Consider the following 24,798-nt stretch of genomic DNA (forward strand, 5'->3'; position numbering starts at 1 on the left):
CTCATTTCTATTAATGAGTCAGCTTATTGTATGAAAACATGTAAGAAAAGGTCAGGCAATCAGGGTGTTTTATTCATTTCTAGACAGCCCTACTGAATGTCTTCCATATCGTCAAGCTTTATTCCATTATGATTAGCTGTGGGAAAGATAAAGATCTTTGTAAAACAAAAACCGAAAGCTGTGAAGTGTACTGCTTGATGCGGACAAGTAAAAGAGATAATATAAAGTGCCTATAAAAGGTATTCACCACCACGAGGAATTTTTCACATTTTATTATTATTTACCTCCTTAGCGTTACGTTTACAGTTAATATGAAGAGATTTCATTTTGGGCTTTCTGAAGCCAAGTAATTTAAGTGGGTAGCTACAGTTGGATTAGTGGATTATTTCCAAACGGATGTGCTCTGCTTTTCTCAAAAAGCCATACTTATGAGAGATCTTATACGAGAAATGGCCATAAACACCGGCATTGGCTCAAAAAGTAGAGGCTGCTTTTAGAGACTTGAAATCAGCCCCAACTACCACTTCAGTTCTAGCAATGTCACCCTTTGGCCAGATGCATTTAACTCAAGGATTATGGAGAGGAATACAGCTCAGCATAGAAACAAAGTAGACCGCAATGGAGAGGGAAGCCTCTGGCCATTAAATGGCTGGTTCTGGTTTCTCAAATGAGTTCAAATCTGTTCAGTCAGAAGTTCACTTTGGGACAAACACATCTCTTCTGTAGATGGTGGTCTACATAATACCTGTGTTACCCGGAGTTTGCTGGCTCTTTGTTAATCTCTCAAAGAGCTTTGTTGAGCTCTTTGTTGTCAGGCGCTATAATGTATTAACAGATGTGGCAGTCTGAATAGCTCTATTTTAACACAATAGTTATGTTATTTTACACAGGAGACTAGTAGTCTCTCTGTTATAAAAAAAAAAAACAAAAAACCTTTGGGACGAGTCTGCAACAAGACGTGATCTTTGCGAGACAGAGAGACACTTTTACTTTCCGCGAGACGGGCAAGTCACATCATACATACAAACTTTTGTAAGCAAGTCCCGTGATACATATGCAGGGCAGTTTAGAGATAATGGAAGTAGGAAAATTCAAAAGTCTCAAGAAAATGAGAATAAAGCTCACATTAGCGCAAACAAACAGAAAATATTACTCGGTGGAAAGAGATTGTATAGTGTTTGGGGATGTCTGGGTTTTCACCTTTCTCACAGGGAGACCACAGGTGTTGAGAGTTGGAAGTTGTGCATCCAGCATCATCACACTCAATACAGGAGCTCCACAAGGCTGTGTACTCAGCCCTCTGCTCTACGCCCTCCAACTCCATCGTCAAATTCACTGATGACACAGAGGTGCTGGACTTCATCTTCAAAAATGATGAGACAGCATACATGGAGGAAGTGGAGAATTTCCCCCAACTGAATGTCAGCAAAACCAAGGAGTTGGTGGTGGAGTTCAGTAGGAGACAGCAGCAATCCTAAACCCCCCACTCAACATCATTGCAGTGAGAGTGTGAGCAGCTTCAAATGTCTGGGCATTCACATCATGGAGGATTTGACATGGACTGATCAATCCAAAAACGTGAGGCAGCATCTTTATCATCTTGGACAGTTGAGGAAGTTTCGGATTTCTCCAGTGATCCCAAGGACTTTTTACTCTGGTGTTGTAGAATGTGTCTTGACTCAGAATATCACCTCCTGGTTTGGGAACAACTATGTACGGGACATTAAGGAACTACAGAGAGTGACCTGGGCCGTGGAACACTGCACCAGATCTGATCTACCATCTCTGCAGAATATTTATAACCAGGAGCTGCAGAACCAGAGCAACTAGGATCATCAGAGACTCATCTCACCTCAGTAACCTTCTGTTTGACCTGCTGAAATCAGGCAGAGTTTATGAGTCTTATGGCCAGAACAAAGGGGGGGTGGGGGGGTGGGGGTTTACAGGAAGGGCTTCCACCCACAGGCTACAAAACTTCTTAACCTGGACATGCCACCACACATTTCTCCAACTGTTTATTAACACAAACTGAATTCTCTACCTCATTGTTTCTCAGCTGCCACCATGTCATTTAAGTGTGATTTAGCCAGCAAATTAGTACGCTGCACTTTATAGTACATAGATGTTCTATTCTGTTACACTAGCACCCAGCTTAGATCTTTTTTAAAACTGTAATGCTTTGGATATATATTTTTTTCTCTATGTATTGTATTACCTTAGTTGTACCCTTTTCATTTTCTTTTTAACTTAAATTTTTTCTTTTTTTTTTTAACTTAATTTAACATCATATTTGTTAACTTTATGGTACATTCTCATTGCTGATTCAGGGCACATTTCACTACATGTTGTACTTGTATAACTGTGTACGTGACAAATAAAGAACCTAAAATTATAATATAAGATAGGAGGGCCTTTTATATATAAGCACCTTTGAAATTGATGCCTACATATGAAAACATGACACTCAGCTACCATCACTAAGCATGGCAGCAGAGCATCTCCTTTACAGTTGTACTCCAGTATCTCTCTTCATCATTTGACTCGCTCTCATCATAATTGGCTTCTTTTTTTTCTCCTGTGCTGATCACACATACTACTGCAAAGAAACAGAATGCAGGAGTTGAATTTCACCAATTTGTTGATTATCACATACTGACGGTGAGGGTGCTGCCTGGGGATAAATTAAGGAATGAAACACAACCTCCTGTTTTTCTCCATACAAATGGAATACCTGGGCACAATTTGGTGGAGATTAGGCTACCAGTGTGGACCAGCAAAATGGACAAATACACACACACGTATACATAACATATATATTAACATATAATATGTATTTATATATATATATATTTGTATATACATACACACACACACATGAGGGACATTCAAAAAGTTTCCGCACTTTAATATTTTCGTTGGAAATGGTGAAGGCAGGAGGAGTAGTAATTGGGCATTAAAAACTTGGTACAACTCTAGGAAAATTGCATCACAAACGAATGTTCTCTAGTGGGACCTGTGCACCCAGTCCATCATATCCTTGGAGGGTCACACAGACCTCCATGCGGTAGGCAACGGTATCCTGACTGCTGTTAGGTACTCAGATGAAAATCCTCAAAGCAATTGTCAGACCCTACTCTAGTGCAGTGGACCCTGGGCTCCTCTTGGTGCAGGACAATGCCTGGCCTAATATGGCCAGAGTGTGTAGGCAGTTCCTAGATGATGAAGGCATTGATGTCATTGACTGGTCTGCACGTTCCTCAGACCCCAATTCTACTGAGAACCTCTGAGACATTATGTATCGGTGCATCCGACGCCACCAAGTAGCACCACAGACTGTCCAGGGGTGAATGATGCCTTGTTCCAGGTCTGGGAGGAGATTCCCCAGGACATGATCTGCCGTCTCATCAGGTGCATGCCCAGACATTGTCATGAGTGCACTCAGGCACGTGGTGACCGCACACACACTACTACTACGTTATGAGTTGCTGTGATGAAATTCAAACAAGTTGGATCAGCATGTGATTTCAATTTCTGACTTTAGCTTTCAGTGGGTTGGTGATTTTGGTTTCCACTGACCGTTGTTACATCATTTTGTTCTCAATGAATCACGCAGTATTACTCTGTAAAGATTTTCCACTTGAATATATTGTTCATTGAGATCCGATATGTGATTTAACTTTTTTTAACCTCCATGTTAATCTTGTCAGCAGCATTTAAAACATTAATCAGTTTTTCATGGCCTTCCTCAATATTTGCTATTACAGTTTAGGTTATCTTTACATTTTACATTTGTTATGTTTGACAAGAAAAAGGGCAAACTTTTGAATAACAGAGGTGACTGGAAGAAGAAGTGTCACAAAATACAAACCAAAAAAGATTGCTTCCAAGAATTAGTCGTAACTTTCATTAAACCTAAATCAAAAAATCAAAGTCAATGCCAGAAAAAGGAAGTAGTACTTTAACAATACTAATAAGTACTAAAAACAACCACGCAGACACCTCTTTTTAGATTCCTCTGCAAACTCTGATAACCAGGAAGTGCATCGTGCTGACCTGTAATTCCATCACAGCGATGAGATCAGCACCACAAAATTCCAAAGGTTGTAACAACCAATGCTGAAAATGGCGGCACACAGTAAAACAGAGATGGTATCAGAAAATAAAATAAAAAACATACTGTATATAAAGATACAAAAAACATTATGCAACTATTAGAAAACATTTTCTAACCTAAGAAAAAATTGATTATACGTCCCCAAAAACAAACATTCAAAATGGCGCCAAAGCAACACTGCTGTTAAATCATAAATATTTTTTGAAGACCAGGAAGACAAGTAGAATGACCTTGAAAACAATTTTCAACTTATTTTACAAGGCTCTTTACTTCTGCATGGGGTTATGGAGAGACAGAGTCAGTTCTAGCAGTGTTCAAGGGTTAAAAAACCCCCAGTTCCACTATGGGAACATACCAAGATTTGTTCTACAAAGGAGGAGTTCTCCTTGAGAAGGCATGGACCTGTGAAGTGGAGGATGGCTACAGTGAACACAGACAATTGGATTGTATGCACAGCTCATCCTTCTTTACTCTTGGATTTTTCAGAGTTACAGTTGATGACATCCAAATGGATCTGATGGAGCAATCTACTATCCGGAGATCATGGTGGTTTAATGGCATTAAAAGGTACATTTTTTCTTCTCAGCAGTCCTACCTCTGGACAACAAAGAGTTTGCGGGGCTCAGGTCTGCAGTGTGTCTTTTTAGATTTAGAATTGAGTGAAGTTTCATTTTGGGTCCCACCATCTGTCTGCATTATTTGATGAAATGTGAGATTTTACACCATATTTATTTCTGTTGAACAAATGGATATCTAATCTTTGCCACAGATCCAGCCTGGGATTGGTATAAGCACTCCTTGCTTTACTGGCACATAAAGCTTTCTTTGCTATTATGCACATAGTACTAGGGTGTTGTACCATGTTAGCCATTATGAATGTAGTGAAACGTCAAGCAAAATGACACCTTTTATTGGCTAACTAGAAAGATTACAATATGCAAGCTTTCGATCTTGCCTGAAGAAGGGGCCTGAGTTGCCTCGAAAGCTTGTATATAAGAATCTTTTTAGTTAGCCAATAAAAGGTGTCATTTTGCTTGACGTTTCACTATTATGTACACAAACATTTAGCCCACTTCATGCCAGGTGATGACAATTAAATGACCATCTGACTCGGTGGCTTCATGATTCGTTACGAGAGGAGTCGAATTTGAATCAGGTAGAAGCAAAGTCCTGCATCTTCACATATTGTATACTCTCAAAAAGGGATAATTTACAACTCCGAGCAGCACAATGTTCGACCATTCTAAGGGCGAAGTGTAATAGGATCTATCAGGTTCTACATTACGTTACAGGTGTGAACCCTCAGTTTGACCTCACACTATAACCAGTTTTGTAGAAAAAATAAATTATCATACGAGGGCAATCCCAAAAGTAAGGTCTCCTATTTTTTTAGAAATACAAACAACCGTTTACTTTCTATAATATTTACATCATTTTAAAGGTTAAAGAATTATTTATTTTTCTACATAATCGCCATTTCGGTCGATGCATTTTTGTAGACGCTGTGGTAGTTTTAGAATGCCCATGTCATACCAGCTCACGGCCATGTCCTTCGGGAAGTGTTGAACCTCATCTTTCACCTCTTCGTCGGAGCAGAATCGCCTTCCGGACAAATGTTCTTTCAACTTAGAGAACAGGTGGTAGTCACTGGGTGCAGAGAGCATTCAGAGTGATCCGCCGATCTTTACACATGTTTTTCTCAACCTTCGTGACTGTCTCATCAGAAATTGACGGTCTCCCGCTCCTTTGTTCATCGTGAATTTCAGTACGACCGGCTGTAAACTCTCTACACCACTTGCGAACGTTTTTGACATCCATGCACGACTGTCCATACATATCCGTCAATTGGCGATGAATTTCAACCGGTTTAACGCCTTTTGCGTTCAAAAATCGAATAACTGCGCAAACTTCGCACGTGGCAGTAGCGTTCAACGGGAGCTCCATTTTCAAGGGCTGCCAAGCCAAGATTGAGCATCCCAGCAAAGCCGCGCATGCTTGTTTGGGAGTGGAGGAAGCACCAATCACAACAGTGTGGCCAACAGCCATACGAACAGTTTCTCTACGTCCCCACCGCTTTGGAGACCTTACTTTTGGGATTGCCCTCGTATAATAAACTTTGTAAACCTGATCCTCGGAACCCAAACTTCTTCAAGATAAACTACACAACTCTAGGGCAACAGTGCATCATCACTCTATTCTTAGCTCTCTCTTTGTGAGGCTGAACACACTGCTATTCTCTTTTAGTTGCAGAGGAGGTATTCTAACATTTAGTAATTTGAAGAGTCTCTCTTGTGACAAATGCTGAGTGAACTGTGCTGTCCGCACAATCACACTATTATGCTTGATCTTTTAAGCTCTGTTTGTTAAAACTTTTTGTAAGGTCAGCCTAGAGTGTCTCTTTATTATATTAGTGTTTAGTGGGTTTTTTTTACATCCAAATCAGAGGATTTCAAAAGTGTCATCCCTCAGAGATTGGTGTTGGGGCCACTGCTCTTTTTAAAATGTATGAATTATCTTGTTAAAAATATACCAGCAAGCTAGCTAGTTTTGCAGATGATACCAAATTGGGTGGAGTGGAGGAAATTGTTGGATCAGAATAATCATTACAGATAGTCCTGGACAGAACTATGGCAAATGAAATTTAATCTAAGTACATTTTTATCACATGAACATTTGAACATACAATAAGGGGTCTGAAACATACAAGAAAGGCCTAATAGTCATAGTGGACACATCAGTGTTAACATTCACAAGGTTGACAGAACCCTAGTAGGATGTTACGTTACATAGCCTGATGTGTGGGGTAAAAGTCAAGGAAGCTAAATAATGGACTACTGAGGCCTCATCTCCAGTGCTGTGCCAGAGAGAGATGAGCGACCGGAATGATCTCAGGACTTGTTTATATGAACTATAAATACAGAGTGAAGGAGGTGAACCTTTTCAATTTTAATCAAACAGATTAAGAGGGAAAATGGCTGAGCTGTTTTGAAATTATGAGGGGACTTATTATGGTGAAGGCCAGCAGTTATTTTAAAATGAAGTCTTCAACAAGAATACAATTTTAGAATGTTTGTCTTTACACAAAGAAATACAGACACATGGAATAAATAGCTAGTACGTGTGGTAGAGAGTAGCACTTTGGGGACCTTCGAAGCTCAACTGGATGTACCGGTAATTTTGCAAGACTTACGTGAATAGAGTTTAATAAGATATAAGGCCTGAATGGTCTGTTCTCATTACGATTGTTCTAATATTCCAATGCAATTTGGTGTACCCTGAAATCTCATCTATTCATTCATTTTCCAAGACTACTGAACTGGGTTATGGAGAGAGAGGGCCTATCTTAGCAACGTCAAGTGTAAGGCAGATATCAGTTAGTACCTACTCACGAACACACTTGTATTAAAACCAGTGCAACTTGGAGACATGCTTTACCATAAAATGCACATCTTGGGGATACGGGAGAAAAATAAAAGTAGCCAGAGAAACCCCTATAAATGGTATTTCCAAGCAAATCTATTAAATGTTGTTTTCTATTTGATCTAATAAAATCTCTGGTTATCTTTGCCCAAATGAAAGAAGAGTACTTGAACGGTGTATCAGTTGCCCTGCATGCAAACACAGCATATGGCTTATTTCAGTCTGGCCAGGATCTAATGTGACTTCCCGAGAGCAGGGAGGTCTAGTGGTAGACTTACTGAGACAGTTCAGAAATCACTGGATTAAGAAGAAGTTCAGGACTTTAAAGGATCTCTTAAGTTAAACTGGCATTTGTTAGTAATTGCAGCTGTATGGTGTTTTTCAGAGAAGAGGAAAGGGAATCTGAGTGCCACAATTCAATCAGTTGCCCATTGGAAATCACCGTCATTATGGGGTTTCACTCCTGTGCTACAGGACTCCTCCTGTCAATGAAGAACACATTTCTTACTACTGTACAGTGCAACAAGCTGAATGATGCTGCCAGTCTTTATTTAATCAAAAGGCAAGTTGATCTTATCATCCCTTGCTTCAATGGATCGGGTTCTTTAGAAGTCAAGGCCGAGGGACTGTTAAAAACAGGGAATGTTAAAGCCCACCAAGGCATTGCTTGTGTGATTTTGGGCTATACAAGTTCCATGGATATGTCAATGACCTTCTCTTCTTTCGCTCTCTTAACAGCAATGGTTTCCTGCTCAGAATAACAACAACCTGCTCCTGAACACAATTAAGACCAAGGAGCTCGTTGTGGACTTCAGGAAAAAGAAAATGGACATCGAACCACTCTACATCAGAGGAGACTGTGTGGAAAGGGGGTCAGACTTCCGCTTCCTGGGAGTCCACATCATGGAAGACCTGTCCTGGGGTGTGAACACAGCTGAGCTGGCGAAGAAGGCTCAACAGGGACTTTAATTCCTGAGAGTCCTCAGGAAAAATAACATCCCCCAAAAACTGCTGGTGTCCTTCTATCGCTGCTCTATCGAGAGTATCCTATGCTACTGCCTCTGCGTGTAGTTTTCCAGCTGCACAACAGCACAGAGGAAAACACTTCAGCGGATCGTAAAGACTGCCCAGCAGATGATCGGCTGCTCTTTACCCTCTCTGGATGAACTGCACTGCTTTCGCTGCCTCAGGAAAGCAGAAAATATCTTAAAAGACTCCTCACACCCCACTCATGACATGTTCCAACTGTTGCCATCAGGCAAAAGATATAGGAGCATCAAAACAAAGACTAATAGACCGAGTAACAGTTTCTACCCTGTTGCTATTAGGGCACTGAATGCCACCTAATCACCTCCAATGCAGCAGTGCAATAGATGACATCTTGAGCAATAGTGTTCATGTGCAATTAAGGTCTTATGTTGAATGTTTGTGTTCTACCTTATTTCTTCTTATCCTTTTTTAATTATACTTATTTATATTTTGACACCACAGGGACTGCACCTAATTTCGTTGTATGTGTTACAATGACAATAAAAGATAAAAAAGATAAAAGATCAGAGTTCTGATTTCACAATTAGGGTGAAATCCTAAAATGTAGGATACAGAAAGAATAGTTCATTCTTGATACAAAAAACACACTTTCATAATACTTCATTTTCAGATTGTTCAAAACATTTATTTACTACTTTAAAGTTAAATCCAAACAAACAATTCAGTAAGAATCATACCTATTATCAAGAAGTACGTCCTGATCTAAAATCACTACTATCTTTGTGCATAGAGTTGATTTTAAAATGCTCCTTTTGCCAATTGCTTTACCTTACAGTGTTTACGGATGCCTATAATCCAAAGCATACATTGCAGTAATGAGACTTTAATATATCTCACAAACTGTAAAAAGAATTAATTACTGGTGAAGAGGGGGTCCTTAACTATCAAACACCAATCTTAGGGAGATACCATTGGTCTTAGCATTTAACTTAAGTTTGGACATTCAGTATTTCAGTATAGACTATATATTTTTTAGAGTTGTGGGTTTTGGCTGTTTATAATACTTTTATTATTTTAATTATTGTGATCAGTGGTTATTAAATTGGAAATGTTTGTAATACCAATGTCAAACATTGTTTCAGGCCTTTGTTGTTTTCTAGCAAAATAATATCTAGTGGATTTACTTTAAGAACCATATTTAAAAGATGTCTACCATCTATCTCTCTGGCAGGTTGAAGTCTGTGCACTGGAAGACGGTAGAAAGCAAGTGTGCCTCACTCTCTGATGAATGTCTTGTAATATGAAGTCACAAACATGGCAAGGGGGTCTGTGAGGTCAGGCCGGCCCCATTACTGGCCTGTTCAGAAGAGGTTATTTCTAAGTCAGCCAGTCCCCAACTGCAACCAGCAGGCCTACGCAAACCACAAAACTGAAGCTGGATTTAAAACAGACCTTAGAAAGAAAGTTCCACAATGTATATAAAACAATGCCATACAAGAGAGAGAAAACTCTGGCGTAAAATGACAATCTAACAGGAATCTCTATAAAATTAATATTTATTAACAAAAGTGCTCATAAGATCAAATGCGATCAGACGATAAACTAGTCCCAATACACAAATCCAATGGCAAATCCAAGAGACAAGCAAGAAAATGCAGTAACCAGCTAAAAAAAATGAAATGAAAAAAAAAAAAATCAGCCATTATAGGAAACATAAACTCAACACAGCGATTCACCGTGGAGTCTCTCCTTCTGATTACAAAATAAAACCAGAAGGGGGACCTGGCAGCAATGATGTCAGTGTGGTTCTGCCTCCTGGGGTCTCCACCCATAAAGTGCAAGAAATAGTGACACACTTAAAGATATGGCACATAAATATTAAACAATAAACCAACATAACAGAAATAACATCAAATATTAAAAATAATTCAAGAATAACAGAAAAAAAATGACAAAACATAAAATACACACAAGCCAGTGAAAAAATCCTGGGTGTAACATAGAGTGCTATAAACATGGACGTACTGTATAAAAGTAAATGAGAGATAAGCCGTTTTCTTTTCTTGGCCTATACTTTTGCACAGTAAGAATTCCTCAGACTATCTGAGGCACAAGTCATCACAAGAATTCTTAGATTCAAGGATAAGTAATTCTTGGAATCTGTTGTACAAACATAGCAATCACCGGTAATGTTTCACTATACAACATCCCCCTTGCTTCTACCTAATTCACTGAAGTCAGTAAATACAATCAGCCTGCAAACAAAGGCTGAAAAGGGGAAAAAAAATAAAAAATAATAAGAGTGATATATTCTACAGCTCCTTCTGAACTGCTGTACTGCCCATTAGCAGAATACATACAACTTGCTCAAGTGTCTGATTTCGCTTTACAATGTTGATCTTAATAGCAATTTTAATTATTGTATACATTTGTAACCTTGAGTGTCAAATAAAGTTAATGTATCTGAAACGACTAAAATGCTAACTTTAGTGTTCTATTCAATAAGCAAAATAGGGTGCAGTCAGCGAAGAGAGAAAGGATGAAGGCAGGGGCTCAAAAACTCAGTCCTAGGGACCCCATGCGGCTGTAGGCTTTTCTTTCAACCAACTCCTGTTTTGAATTGGACTCCTAGGCTAATTAAGCAAGCTGGTTTTTTCCCGTTTTTGGGTCAATAAAGAAATGATAAAATTAAAAGAGTTTACTGTATGTATGTTACATAAGGATGCTTTTTAAAGTTGGTTTTTAAGATTTTCATCATCATGTTTTCAATTCTGTTTTTTTTTTCTTCCTAAAGAGCACTTCAGTGCAGCGGTTCCCAAACTGTGGAACGCGTACCACTGGTGGTACGCAGAGCCTTTTCAGGTGGTACGCATCACGGTCCCTGAAATTTAATATATCTGCGCAAAACCCTTTATGACAAGCCTGTTGTGAGCAAAAACCAATGAAACTGTTTAAATACAATAATACGTGGATTCCCAAATTTAGTGTGGTGTGAAATTTCGTCATCTGAATAAATAAAACCTATTATTCGATTCAGTATTTAGTTCATCTAACGCTATCATAATTCCGTTTCGCGGAAGTCAACTTCTACTTCTTCACTGTTTGAGCTTTTGGTCACTAGATGAAAGCACAACACCGACACTATTTAGTCTTCGGTAATTCTGCCTCACAGAAACCGCTCGCGTTTGTTGTTATACGTCACTGCCGCTACACAGTTGTACTAACATAAATTCATTCAATATTGTAGTCAGTGTCGTGAAATTGCTGTATATTACCTAATTAAGAATTAATCATTCATTGCAGTACTTGCTTTTTAATTTTTTTGTTAAAAATTTGGGTGGTACGCAACGCAACTCACTTAACCTCAGGTGGTACTTGACGTCCAAAAGTTTGGGAACCCCTGCTTTAGTGAGGCTGGCTTTTCAGCATTCATTGTCATTTGCCCTGATATCTGCTCTGCTTGTTTCATACTCATTAAATATAGAAATGTTTTTCGGGTCTCATATGGAGTCCAAACTGAGGGTGACACAGTAATAAGGTGCCTAGCACTGAAACCCTACAACTCTAGAATATGCAGTTCACATTTTGACAAATATGGTGACAGAAAAGAAATTGAAAATGTGCTTTTTTATCTTGACTGAAATTTGACTTTAAACAGCTCAGTTGTACTATACTGTGAACAAAGCACATCTTGGCAATTTACAGTATTCAAACATTAATGTGTACCATGAAAGTCACACAGACTTAATTTTACACTTAAGAATTATTGTTAAACTATAGGCAGAATCTTAATACATTTTATTCTCTTGCTTACCTTAAAAGGGGCTTGAAGATCATACACAATGTCTCTCACATATTGCTGTGGATAACAAAGATGCTACAAAGAGATAGACTGACTGAGGTCTACCTTAAAACCACATCACCTTGAACACAGGAAATGATTGTTATCAAATGTAAAGACAAAGGCATTGTAAAGACCGTTTTTTTGAAATTAAAGTAATATCCAACACACTCAGAGGTGTGCACGATATATGAAAAATGTGAACTGTAAACGGTATAAGAAAAGTGGACACATTTCTACTATTCCTTCTCACTCGGAATAACAGCAAGGAGGCCAAACATATTCTAAAAATGATCATTCAGTCATTAAAAAACTGCTTCTTCATGAGATTTCAGATACAAGCCATAATAGTGTCCCTTTTCAGCGCCCCACTCCACTCACTAGGATACCATGTGATGCCAACCTGAACACTGTATCAGCATACACAAGTAAATGCCAGAAATAAATAATAATAATACTACATTTTAAAGTTATGTCTCGGATAAGACTACTGTTTACCGGTTTACTTTATAATGTGTTAGTCAAGTAGTTAACCTCATTACTTCTTTAATGATGGTCATGTTTCAGCTTCAGCTATGAGTCTGTATTCAGATCAAGACTTATAGCACCAGTTTTTGGGGAAAAAAACTTTGTTTCTACCTGACAAAAGATGGCTATTCATGAGGTTGTATGGCTAGCCCAATGTATCCCAGTAGACCATATGCATGTGACAGTGATGTTCCTGTTCTGTTAATGCTTTCCACCACCTGCATTTTTAAATAAGGCCTGTTTTGCCGTGTGTCACCAATTCTCTCCCAATTCTTGTGAGATCCAATGGACTGCTAAGGCTTTCAATGCCACGTTCAAACCAGTGAAGTTATTTGAGAGTCCTACATTAGGTATCAGCCTTCTTATTGATACTGCTGTGGTTTTAGTTCCAAAAATTGTGATCTTTGGCTTGCATTCTGTATTAATATTCATAGGTGTGTGGTCTTTTACTCAAATCAGTTTTTGATCCTTTGGTTTGGGCATTTTGATGCTGCCTGGAGGTGGGGCTCGATGGCGAGTGCCTGGTCGCTGGGCCTGCACTCATGGGGCTCAGCCAGGCACAGCCTGAAGAGGTAACGTGGGTCCCCCTTCCCATGGGCTCACCACCTATTGGAGGGGCCAAGGAGGTCGGGTGCAGTGTGAGTTGGGTGGTGGCCGAAGGCGGAGACCTTGGCAGTTTGATCCTCGGCTACAGAAACTATGCTCTTGGGACATGGAATGTGACCTCTCTGAAGGGGAAGGAGCCTGAGCTAGTGCATGAGGTTGAGAGGTTCCGGCTAGATATAGTCGGGCTCACCTCGATGCACAGCTTGGACTCCGGAAACAATCTCCTTGAGAGGGGCTGGACTCTCTACCACTCTGGAGTTGCCCCCGGTGAGAGACGCCGAGCAGGTGTGGGCATACTTATTGCCCCCCAACTTGGAGCCTGTTCATTGTGGTTTACCCCGGTGGACGAGAGGGTAGCCTCCCTCCGCCTTCGGGTGGGGGGACGGGTCCTAACCGTTGTTTGTGTGTATGCGCCGAACAGCAGTTTGGAGTACCCACCCTTTTTGTAGTCCCTGGAGGGGGTGCTTGAGGGCATACCTTCCGGGGAATCCCTCATTCTGCTGGGAGACTTCAATGATCATGTGGGCAATGACAGTGAAACCTGGAAGGGCGTGATTGGGAGGAATGGCCCCTCCGATCTGAACCCGAGCGGTGTTTTGTTATTGGACTTCTGTGCTCGTCACGGATTGTCCATAACGAACACCATGTTCAAGCTTAGGGGTGTTCATATGTGCACTTGGCACCAGGACACCCTAGGCCTCAGTTCAATGATCGACTTTGTGGTCGTGTCGTCGAACATGCGGCCACATGTCTTGGACACTCGGGTGAAGAGAGGGGCGGAGCTATCAACTGATCACCACCTGGTGGTGAGTAGGCTTCGATGGTGGGGGAGGATGCCAGTCAGGCCTGGTAGGCCCAAATGTGTTGTGAGGGTCTGCTGGGAGCGTCTGGCAGAGTCCCCTGTCAGAAGTAGCTTCAACTCCCACCTCTGGCAGAACTTCGACCACGTCCCGAGGGAGGTGGGGGACATTGAGTCTGAATGGGCCACGTTCCGTGCCTCTATTGTTGAGGCGGCTGACCAGAGCTGTGGCCGTAAGGTGGTTGGTGACTGTCGTGGTGGCAATCTCCAAACCCGTTGGTGGACACCGGCGGTGAGGGATGCCGTCAAGCTGAAGGAGTCCTACAGGACCTTATTGTCCTGTGGGACTCTGGAGGCAGCTGATAGGTACCGGCAGGCCAAGCGGAATGTGGCTTTGGTGGTTGCTGTGGCAAAAACCCGGGCATGGGAGGAGTTTAGTGAGGCCATGGAGAACGACTTTCGGACAGCTTTGAGGAGATTCTGGTCCACCATCCGGCGTCTCAGGAGGGGGAAGCAGTGCAGTGTCAACACTGTATATGGTGGGGATGGTGCACTGCTGACCTCGACTCGGGACGTTGTGGGTCGGTGGGGAGAGTACTTCGAAGACCTCCTCAATCCCACTAACATGCCTTCCAATGAGGAAGCAGAGCCTGGGGACTCGGAGGTGGGCTCCCCCATCTCTGGGACTGAGATCACCGAGGTGGTCAAAAAACTCCTTGGTGGCAGGGCCCCGGGGGGATGAGATACATCTGGAGTTCCTCAAGGCTCTGGATGTTGTAGGACTGTCTTGGTTGACACGCCTCTGCAACATCGCATGGACATCAGGGACAGTGCCTCTGGATTGGCAGACTGGGGTGGTGGTCCCCCTCTTTAAGAAGGGGGACTGGAGGGTGTGTTCCAACTACAGAGGGATCACACTCCTCAGCCTCCCTGGAAAAGTCTATTCGGGGGTCCTGGACAGGAGGGTCCGTCGGATAGTCGAGCCTCAGATTCAGGAGGAACAGTGTGGTTTTCGTCCTGGTCATGGAACAGTGGACCAGCTCTACACCCTTAGCAGAGTCCTGAAGGATGCATGGGAGTTTGCCCAACCAGTCTACATGTGTTTTGTGGACTTGGAAAAGGCATTCGACCGTGTCCCTCGGGGAATCCTGTGGGGGGTACTCCGAGAGTATGGGGTACCGGACCCCCTGATAAGGGCTGTTCAGTCCCTGTACAATCGGTGTCAGAGCTTGGTCTCGGGAGGAGGCCCCGGGGAAGACCCAGGACACGCTGGAGGGACTATGTCTCTCGGCTGGCCTGGGAACACCTTTGGGATTCTCTCAGAAGAGCTAGAAAAAGTGGCCGGGGAGAGGGAAGTCTGGGCATCTCTGCTCAAGCTGAACGCCCTCGCGACCCGATTTCCGATGTGATGGATGGATTTTGATGCTGAATTTAGGATTTTACAATTTTTGAGTGGCTTACTTGCTCAATTGTTTATTTTGTTTTAGCTCTTTTTAATTATTTACTGCTCTGTTCTTTTCTTTGTCTTTGAATATTTTGAATTTTGAAAAAGTTTCTTGAATAATAAAATTGTACTTTTGCTATGAAAAGACATTTTTGTAGTTTTGGCCCCTGTGATGGGAGAAATTATGACAATTTGCTTATGTGTTGTTTTATACATGGGGTCCATTACAACATCTGAGACCACAGCTTTTAAATATGTATCAGTTAAAAAAGTAAATTATTTGTTGAGCATGAAATATACATCAAACAAGATGTGAAACGCTATATAAAAATAATTGAAAAATTACTTTCTGTCTCTCCTTAGTTTCTTAGAATTAAATGTGTAACTAGCGCAAAAGTAAACATAAAAAGCTTACTCTTAAAGAAACTACATTGGAAAAAAAACATTTTTAGTGTATTCAGGAAAAACGATGTAGTGGGTACCCATTTACAGTATATTGTGGAATCATGGATCTTCCCGGAGATATTAATAAACTATCAAAATGCAACTAAGTGGAAAAAATAAAGTAGTATTCTACAATACACAATACCAATGATTGTTTTATAGAAAAAAGAAGGGACAGGATGCTCATTAAATCAAAGACAACAAATGTGAAACCACCTAAAAAAAACAGTTTTAAAAATGATTAACATTATTTCCTTTAGGACAAATAGGCAAAAAATAAGAGCACAAACAAGTTACTATGAAAAATCTGTTGCAAATAAATTCCACAACTAAAATATTCAAAATATACAGACAACCTTGGATACATTTTTTTTCTCACTTCCAATAAACAAGGAAAGGGTGTCTAGGAAAGAGTAATTCAGGCTCAAATGTTCATGGCTAAGCATTTTTAAAAATGTTGCTATGAATGGCAATGACAAAATGAAGCAATTCACCCTTCCATTTGTATTTATTTTTAAATCATTAAAGTACTTATCCTTTTTTCCACATCATATACTGCACAGAATATAGTAAAACATAATTTTGCGCACAAATAACAACATAAACTGTCAGCTATCAAAGCAGGCAAAAACAATATTAAAATGGTCAAAGCTGTTTCCAACCAACCTTGAGATCCAATGATCTACTTGGAAATATTTGAGAAGCCCCATCAGTGGCTGTATGGGTTTAGCACTCTATTTTAGCATAGAATGCTGTTATTAAAACCTCTACTGAGGCTGTTCATAGTCCTTTTAAATAACTGCAGGAATTGTTTTAATTAACTGTTTTTCCAATCTCGGAATCACAATTACTTTTATTATTACCTTGGAGTGGATGTATCATTTCTAGTGATGGACACATATCCAAACTTTTCTGCCCATGTCAAACTACACAGTACAGTGCTAAAGTAACATTGTGTGGTTGCCTGACTTGGAATAATAGGAAGCGGCAAATAGAAAGATTTACACTTTTACAGAAACTTAACATTGTAAATAGTATTTTTGCATGTCATTTTTTGAGTTTGGTATTGTTTGTAATAGTGTATAGTATGTAGTATGTAGTATTTGTTAGTGGAAATAAAATTTTTACAACTTTATTGAATAAGAAAAAAAAATCATTCTTTAGGGTACTACTAAATGCAGATATTGTTAATGAAGGCTAGGATAGAAACACACTTTTCAACCAACTACCGAATAACAGGATTATAATTTTTACATAAGGAATGAGCTTTAAAGAACAAGTTCTTTGCCATCTTAATTACAATTTTATCACACATCAAACGTGATGATGGGACAGGAATGCATTAGAAATGCAAAGTGTCAATTGTGCAGCTTAGGGCAAATAACGATTCTTTTATGTCAGGGCTACATTCAACAGGGATCCTCCCTGTGCATTGATTTAAAACAGGCCGGGCAGAACAAGACGACATAAGATGTTTTACCTGAGGCTGGGTGCTAAAACAGAAAGCACTTAGTAGTACAGAAACATCTCACAGTCAGAACTTGCTTTGTAAGTCTCCACTCCAGCCTTTAAACAATACTGAATTTCAGTTTAATATAAAAAGGGTCTTTCACATAACACTCTGAAATTTTCTTCCATGCTCTAAGAGTTTTAAATCCAGCCTTTGTAGAAAGTAATAAAAAAAAAAAGAAGTTTAGGAATATCAGCTAACGTAAAGGTTTCATTTCTTGTTAAATTGAACCTTGGTCATTTTTCAGCATTTCCATTAAATTTCATCAATGTTTTAAAAATAAAACTAGACATTTAGAATACATGATTTATTAAAACAGGGCACAATTTTGTGCAGAATGTAAAGTTGCTTATTCAGAAAACTGAAACACTGCAGGTGACATTCAGCAGAAATAATTAGAATGTAACCACCTTTTGTCAGCCATGAGCTTCAATTGAGATATTATTCAAGTTTCGTGTGTACCATTTTACAAAAGCATGGTGGGAAGTCTGCAATAAGTGGCCAGTAGAGCAGAATTAGTCATCTTTACTCATGAATGATCACAATACATCTGAGACCCTTGCAACTGTAACTTGCAATTTGCCCTGTCTAATAGCAGGTTTAGCATCTCCCACTGGGTATGAAGTATTGTTTCTAAATTAGAAGCTACTACAGAGAAAAGGCGAGAGTTTTGTTCTTCAACAGAAAACAAGTTATAATATTACCAGGTGTACAAATCTTAAAAGCTGTTTGATTGGCCTATGGCTTTCAAAAGGAATGTCTTTCCTCCTAATAGACTGTGTAAATAAATGTAATTGGTTTCTTTAATGTTAAACAGGCACACTACAAAAACTCATACATAAGAAAAATCTTTTCCTTTGTTTATTACAAACATTTTAATGCATTTCATAGTTAACACAATATTCATATAAAGCATACTTTGTGCACATCTTTAATTGGTATTACAGGCACAGAATAACTAAAGTTCTACTCTTATTTTCTACTGTATATTAAAGCATCCCAAAAGGTTACTATGTAACCCCTACAGTCAAAAAGTATTGTTGTAAACAACCTCACAAAATCCCAAATGAAAAAATCATGGTCAAATTATTTAACAAAATAGGATACAGAAAAACAAATTTCATGCATCAAACAGAGAGCTAAACAGACTTGGTGGCTTAACTGGAACAAGCTACCCCCAATTTAAGCAAGTTTACAACCTGATGCTTCCTTGAGGATGCAGACTAGAAAGGTATATTCAAAAAGACATGCTTAAAAGCATATATAAAATTATGACAGATAAAAAGACATTTTTTTCCCCAATTTAAAATGGCACTAAACAAATGTACCTTGATTTGTTCTCACTGGTTATTTTACATTCACAGATTTTAATAAAGAACAGGTCATCACATACTGTAACTTAACAGTCATATTTAAGCCAATGTCATGCGAAGCATTTGTAAGAGTAAAAGTTAAAAAGGATGTCAAAAACAGTGGACCTGAAAGACAGTTACAGCATTCTATCTCAAATGCTGTATCACTGCTTCAGTGAGGCCAAAAGGCACACTTTTATGTGATAGATTTATTGAGATGCACATAATGAAACTTTACCATGACGAATCTTTATTTAATTAACTGGTTTGAGAGCACTTCTCTTGCTTTGATGTGTAATCTAGACTTTTCTTCCTTTCGCCTTTTTTTTTTTTTGGAAACCACCCTCCAGTCAAAATGACCAGTCTCAGGAAGCGAAAAAAAGGGAGATGAATATGGTTTCAGCCTGACTGTAACACAACACTACAATTTTCCAGTATGTCCTATCATAATGAGGCTTATTATCTGACCAAGGAGTTCACCTCATTTTGCAGAGACAGTCTGCTCACAGTCCAGACAACACATGTGGAATCTTAGGTTTAAAGCCAGCTGCTAGATGACTTAAGAGATGCAGGAAACTGTAAATGCTGCCCATATCCAAATAACAGGTCTGTATAATTAAGGCATTTCTGTAAATATTTCATGACATATTGAACAGCACGGTGCAAAATACACATGCTAACCTGAAACTTTATGTGCAGTATATTTTTCTTTCTTAATTCTAATTGGTAGCCTCTTGCAGTAAAATATTTAGTATAGCAAAACAAATATCTAGTAAAAGAAACAAAAGTTTAGATTGTGAGTCTGAATGTTTTAAACACTATTCACTCTTCATGCAATGCAAAAACTGGTATTAGCATATAGGAAAAGCTAGTACCCTATAATATACTTGGGATAAAATCAAAATCAATATATGGAAAGAATGGATTAAAAAACATTTTTTATAGTGTGAAAAACCCTAACATCACTATGATAAAAAAATCCAACAAACTTCAAAAGACTTTGTCCTTTGTTTATTGCTTTCTCCAAGTTTAATTGTAGTTTGAGTCTCTGTCTGTCAAAAGCCATCACAGTAGGTGACATCAAAGACACTGATAAGACACTTAAGATGGCATTATATATTTTCAGCTAGAAAGAAAATGTGTGTCAACTTCAATGAAAAGATCCCCATATAAAGGCAAGGCTAAATAATTGCAAACTAAAATGCCAAGGTGGAGTACCCACATTTTATAAACTAAACACTGGTCAATATTTGTTTATATAATGGTCTCTTTAACTCACAAAATATATTACCAGACAGTGCATAGTCATAATGAGTGAACAAATAACCACATTTGTAGAAAATTAATGAATGGAATATGACTTCACAACTTCCTTTTAACAAATTAATATTTGAGGCTTTTTCTTTACAGAGTAGATTAATAAAATACAACATAATCTCTGTTCTTGAGTATAATACAGCATTTTAATCTGCAAATAATGTGGTGTGACATATTAATCCTATAGGTAATGTAAAAAATGTGCATACATGGCAGAAATACAAGCACGGACATAAATGGCAAAGTTACTTCTGTTTATTAAGTTACACTTTTTTTTCAATTTATACAATTATCCCAAGCAACTTTTGACAGATACTTGTAATTAGTCAGGTGACAAATTTGGGGAAAAAAATGTTCATATACCATAAATCTCATTTAATAATTCTAGTGCTGATTCTCTAATAACCATCAGACAGTGTTTTGTGCGGTCTACATCCTCAGCAACCACAATTAATTCAATTGCTTGTGTTAGTTATTTCTCCCCCAAAGTCATGGGCAAAAATTAAAATACATATGTATCAAAGATGACTGTGTTATTCCCTGCTTTAATATGGTGCAACCCCATGATAAACAAAATGTCAAAACTCAAATACTTTTGCTAATCTCAAAATCTTCATATACCAGACTTGTAATTCCTTTGGTAATCCACATTTTCTGAAAAAAAACGATTGCTATGTTTATCAATGATATATAATGAATTCTGTTGAGGCTCTAAGCACAACATTATTCTGAGAATGTAAGTCAGAGCAATTATCAAAATTACTTCTAGTGAAAGAAACAATGATTTATGACAAATGCCATTTAGGGAATAACATACATAAAAAAATACATAAATACGTGTTTAAAATTATTATGTATTTTAAGCTAATTAATTTTTTAAATAAATTTAACAAAATGAAAATGCAAAGAGGTCTGAAGTGCCCAAAAATAGATAGAAATAAGCTTCTGTACGACACTCATTCAAATGAGAAAATTTAATCCAAAACAGCATAAATATATCCTGCATGAATACGATCAATTAAATTTGAATCCATCTCTTACTATCATTAATGACTTAACTAAGAAGGACTGTATAAAAACAAATGAACTTTGCAAATGATACCTTAAATTTTTAACAGGCACATTTGAATTATGTCTTTTACACAAGAAAAGTGCATTTAACAAGGAGGCAAATTATTCTGATACAAAACTATGACACACAAACAGCACAAGTTTCTCAGGAGGAGCATTATTCAACTAACTGACGTTGTCATCGGCAAATGTAGGTTTCCTAATATACACAGAATTGAAAATAAGAAGTTGTTTCTAAATGTTCTATTTTTTTTTTTAGAAGTCACACAAGGTAAATTCACATTAAAAATGTATATTGGCTTTCAGAGTTGTTTAAATGATATGTGATATGATGATATTGTCAACTTGGCTCCACCCCAAAAGTAAAAACATCTCATAGCTGAGTTACTCAAAAAACAAGTATGACTTAATGTTAACAGTGTACTGGCTAAAATCCGAAACCAGGGCTTTGAGAAAGACAATACTTAATGGTCTTTCATTGTTATTTTTTGTATATATACTGGAATGTACCTTTTATGTAATTAAAAAAGGCTAAATAAGAGGAGAGTCATTCATTAACTACATGAAACACACACCTCTGGAAAGTGCAAGCTATTCTTTCCATGGGCTGTGCTAGTACAGTTCCATCATACTTACTTTAGGAAATACCCTTGTTTGTTTATTTTCTAATAGGAGTTGAAGACTGAGCCCGAAATTTTTCCATTACTTCTGTTGTTCTTCACATATAGCATTTTTCTTTGCTTGGGTAAACTTAAGCAGATACTGGAATGAAAAAGTCTGATGTTGCAGCTGAGGAAGTGATGACAAAAGATGAACATAGAACTAATCCAAAGCATTGGCAGCATTCTTGCTTTATCTAGCAAGAATCAATATTTCCTGTTTGCTTATAGCAGTGAGGTCTTCCAGCCAGAGTGTTACCAGATTTATTTATTTATATATATATATATATATATATATATATATATATATATATATATATATATATATATATATATATATATATATAAAATGAAAAAGAACTAAAGATGTTTTAGTATAAATTGCCTAAGTGACAGAAATAAAATATGAACCCAGTATTTCAGTCTGTGGATATAGGTATTACACTGATGTGAAGGAAGTTATCAGGATAACTGAGATGTTCGCTTAGCCACTGCACTGGCGTTTCAAGCATTGGCTCAATTCCATGAATCACCACTTGATATTTCTTCTCACCACCTAGAGAAAAGAAAGACAAGGAAAAATTATAATTAGAAAATATCAGCAAATCCTTATCAAATATTAAAAATAAGTTCACAGGTTAGGTACAACTAATTTAACTCAAAGCTAAACTGAAAAAAACAGCATTTCTTTATTTAACCAATGACTTCTAAAATTAATTTAAGAACTGCTGCAAATGTAACATTGGGCAGCCAATACTGTTTTGCAACATGTTCTGTAATGCATGTTATATTGTTTCTTTTGATCATTTCTTAATTTTCAACAATGCTGGATAAGCTAATTCACGTGGATCATCTTAAAATAATTGGAACTTTTTTTCCTGCAGTCTAACTTGGCATGAAACACTGTCATATTAATTAGCTATTGGATCTCTGGAATGTAGAATGTTGGGTTTGAATTTTAAAGATAACTTTTTAGACTAGCTTGGTGTTTTCTTTCTTGTTTGTGTTCTGCATTACCTTGCAGCTGTCAACTACTCTGACTGTATAAAGTCAAGCTGTTAAGTTAAATGGAGTGAATTCACTAAAAAGGTGCTTGTTTATGTCAGTGGCAAAATGGTTTGTCATAGCTGAAAAAGTTCCACCTATGCAATAATTGACTCAAACCAATTACAAGAAGCTAGAATTTATTCCAATGGCAGTCAATTCTAGTATAGATTTTAATCATATTATGTCATTGTGAAGTGTAATATTAATGGATTGAAAAGAACCACCATGTGCGGAGTATATTTTTTATCAAAGGAAAGTAGTGAAAAAAACATGAAGTCTTTTTATAAACAAGCTTTAAGGGTGCCTTATGGCATCATTACCTAGCTATAACTGCCAATTCCTGCATGACTAATTCATTACAACTGACAAATATTTGCATTAACAGAGCAGCTAATATTCAGTATAATATGAATTTTTTTTACTAAACAACAGTTACAAATTCTGAATGATAGGTATAAATTATATACATATATTAATAGTTAAACTCAATGGATATTAAAAAAGCCAAGCAAAATGACACCTTTTATTGGCTAACTAGAAAGATTACAATATGCAAGCTTTCGAGGCAACTCAGGCCCCTTCTTCAGGCAAGATGTAATGTTAAAGTAATACATTTTTTCACTACATAGCAACTTCTGAAAATGCAAAAATAAAGATGCTCTTCAAGTAGAAATAAAAATAAGCTTATAAGTTTTAAAACTGAGCTCAATCCCTAATACAAATTGTATCTCACACAAGCAAATCAGAACAAGACAGTGTGCTTTACTGATGCTGTCAACAGCATCAGTTCCAGTTGATATCTAGTAAAATATATTATACGGGAAAGAAACTGAATGAATCATTTGTTACACACAAAAGCACTCTAGAAGCCACTTCCTAGTTAACCGAACAGCAGGTTTACCCTACATGTATCAGAAAAACGGAAATAGAAAACACAAGTTGTCTTCAGTCTCATTTTCAAACCTTGCACAGAAAAAAAATGCAACCTTTACCGACACTGACAGGAAAAAAATGCTTACAAATATTAATGACAGAAAACAAAGAAATATTTTGTAAAAACTTACTTAATCCAAATCCCAAACTGCATTTACTAATTAATCTTCAAAAGAAACAATCCATTACTATAAAACACCATTACATTGCTGCTCCAAATTACATTATAAAAGATAAACATCAAAAATATAAACTCTTTGTGCAGCAAATAAAAGAGGAGGAACACTCAACTATCATTGTGAATTTCATAAGGTATCTAGTATAGTGAGAATAATTTCAAAGTACTTGAATAAGATCTCACATAAATTTTCTTTATTAACAGTAGCAACATATTCATGTTGAATTTATAAAAATATATGAACAGAAATAGGTAATAAATTAAAAGGTGCATTAAAGACAAACAAAACAACTTAAAGTTTATCTTGTAAATCACAAATCAATAATTGTGGCTTTGGTGTACCACACAATATCACATGTAATCTGGAAAACCAAGTCAATTTCAGTGCTCAAAAGCTGAGATAGGACCCAACTTCTTACCCCCATTGCCCTGCAAGACCCCTGATGGAGCTGTTCAATATGATGCCTTCATAGGGATCATTGCCAGGGATCAGTGGCATGCTTCTCTTATGCCTGATACCAACTATTCATTTTTTTAATCATCAA

The 24,798-nt window shown here is 37.9% G+C and overlaps 2 protein-coding genes across 4 annotated transcripts in view; one reads left to right on the forward strand and one right to left on the reverse strand.

Moving 5' to 3' along the window:
• Nucleotides 1-24,798, forward strand: part of prdm1a (PR domain containing 1a, with ZNF domain) — an 83,591-nt gene that overhangs the window by 40,360 nt on the left and 18,433 nt on the right. The gene's annotated exons all lie outside the window — the stretch shown is intronic.
• Nucleotides 18,536-24,798, reverse strand: part of atg5 (ATG5 autophagy related 5 homolog (S. cerevisiae)) — a 182,619-nt gene continuing 176,356 nt past the window's right edge. For all 3 annotated transcript variants that reach the window (XM_028797652.2, XM_051924807.1, XM_051924806.1), the window contains one exon: nt 18,536-22,651. In XM_028797652.2, coding sequence (XP_028653485.1) covers nt 22,515-22,651 — 137 coding nt within the window. In that variant the 3' untranslated portion in view covers nt 18,536-22,514. The remainder of the gene's footprint in view (nt 22,652-24,798) is intronic.

This window comes from Erpetoichthys calabaricus, chromosome 3, assembly GCF_900747795.2.
Source record: "Erpetoichthys calabaricus chromosome 3, fErpCal1.3, whole genome shotgun sequence".
Lineage (NCBI taxonomy): Eukaryota > Metazoa > Chordata > Cladistia > Polypteriformes > Polypteridae > Erpetoichthys > Erpetoichthys calabaricus.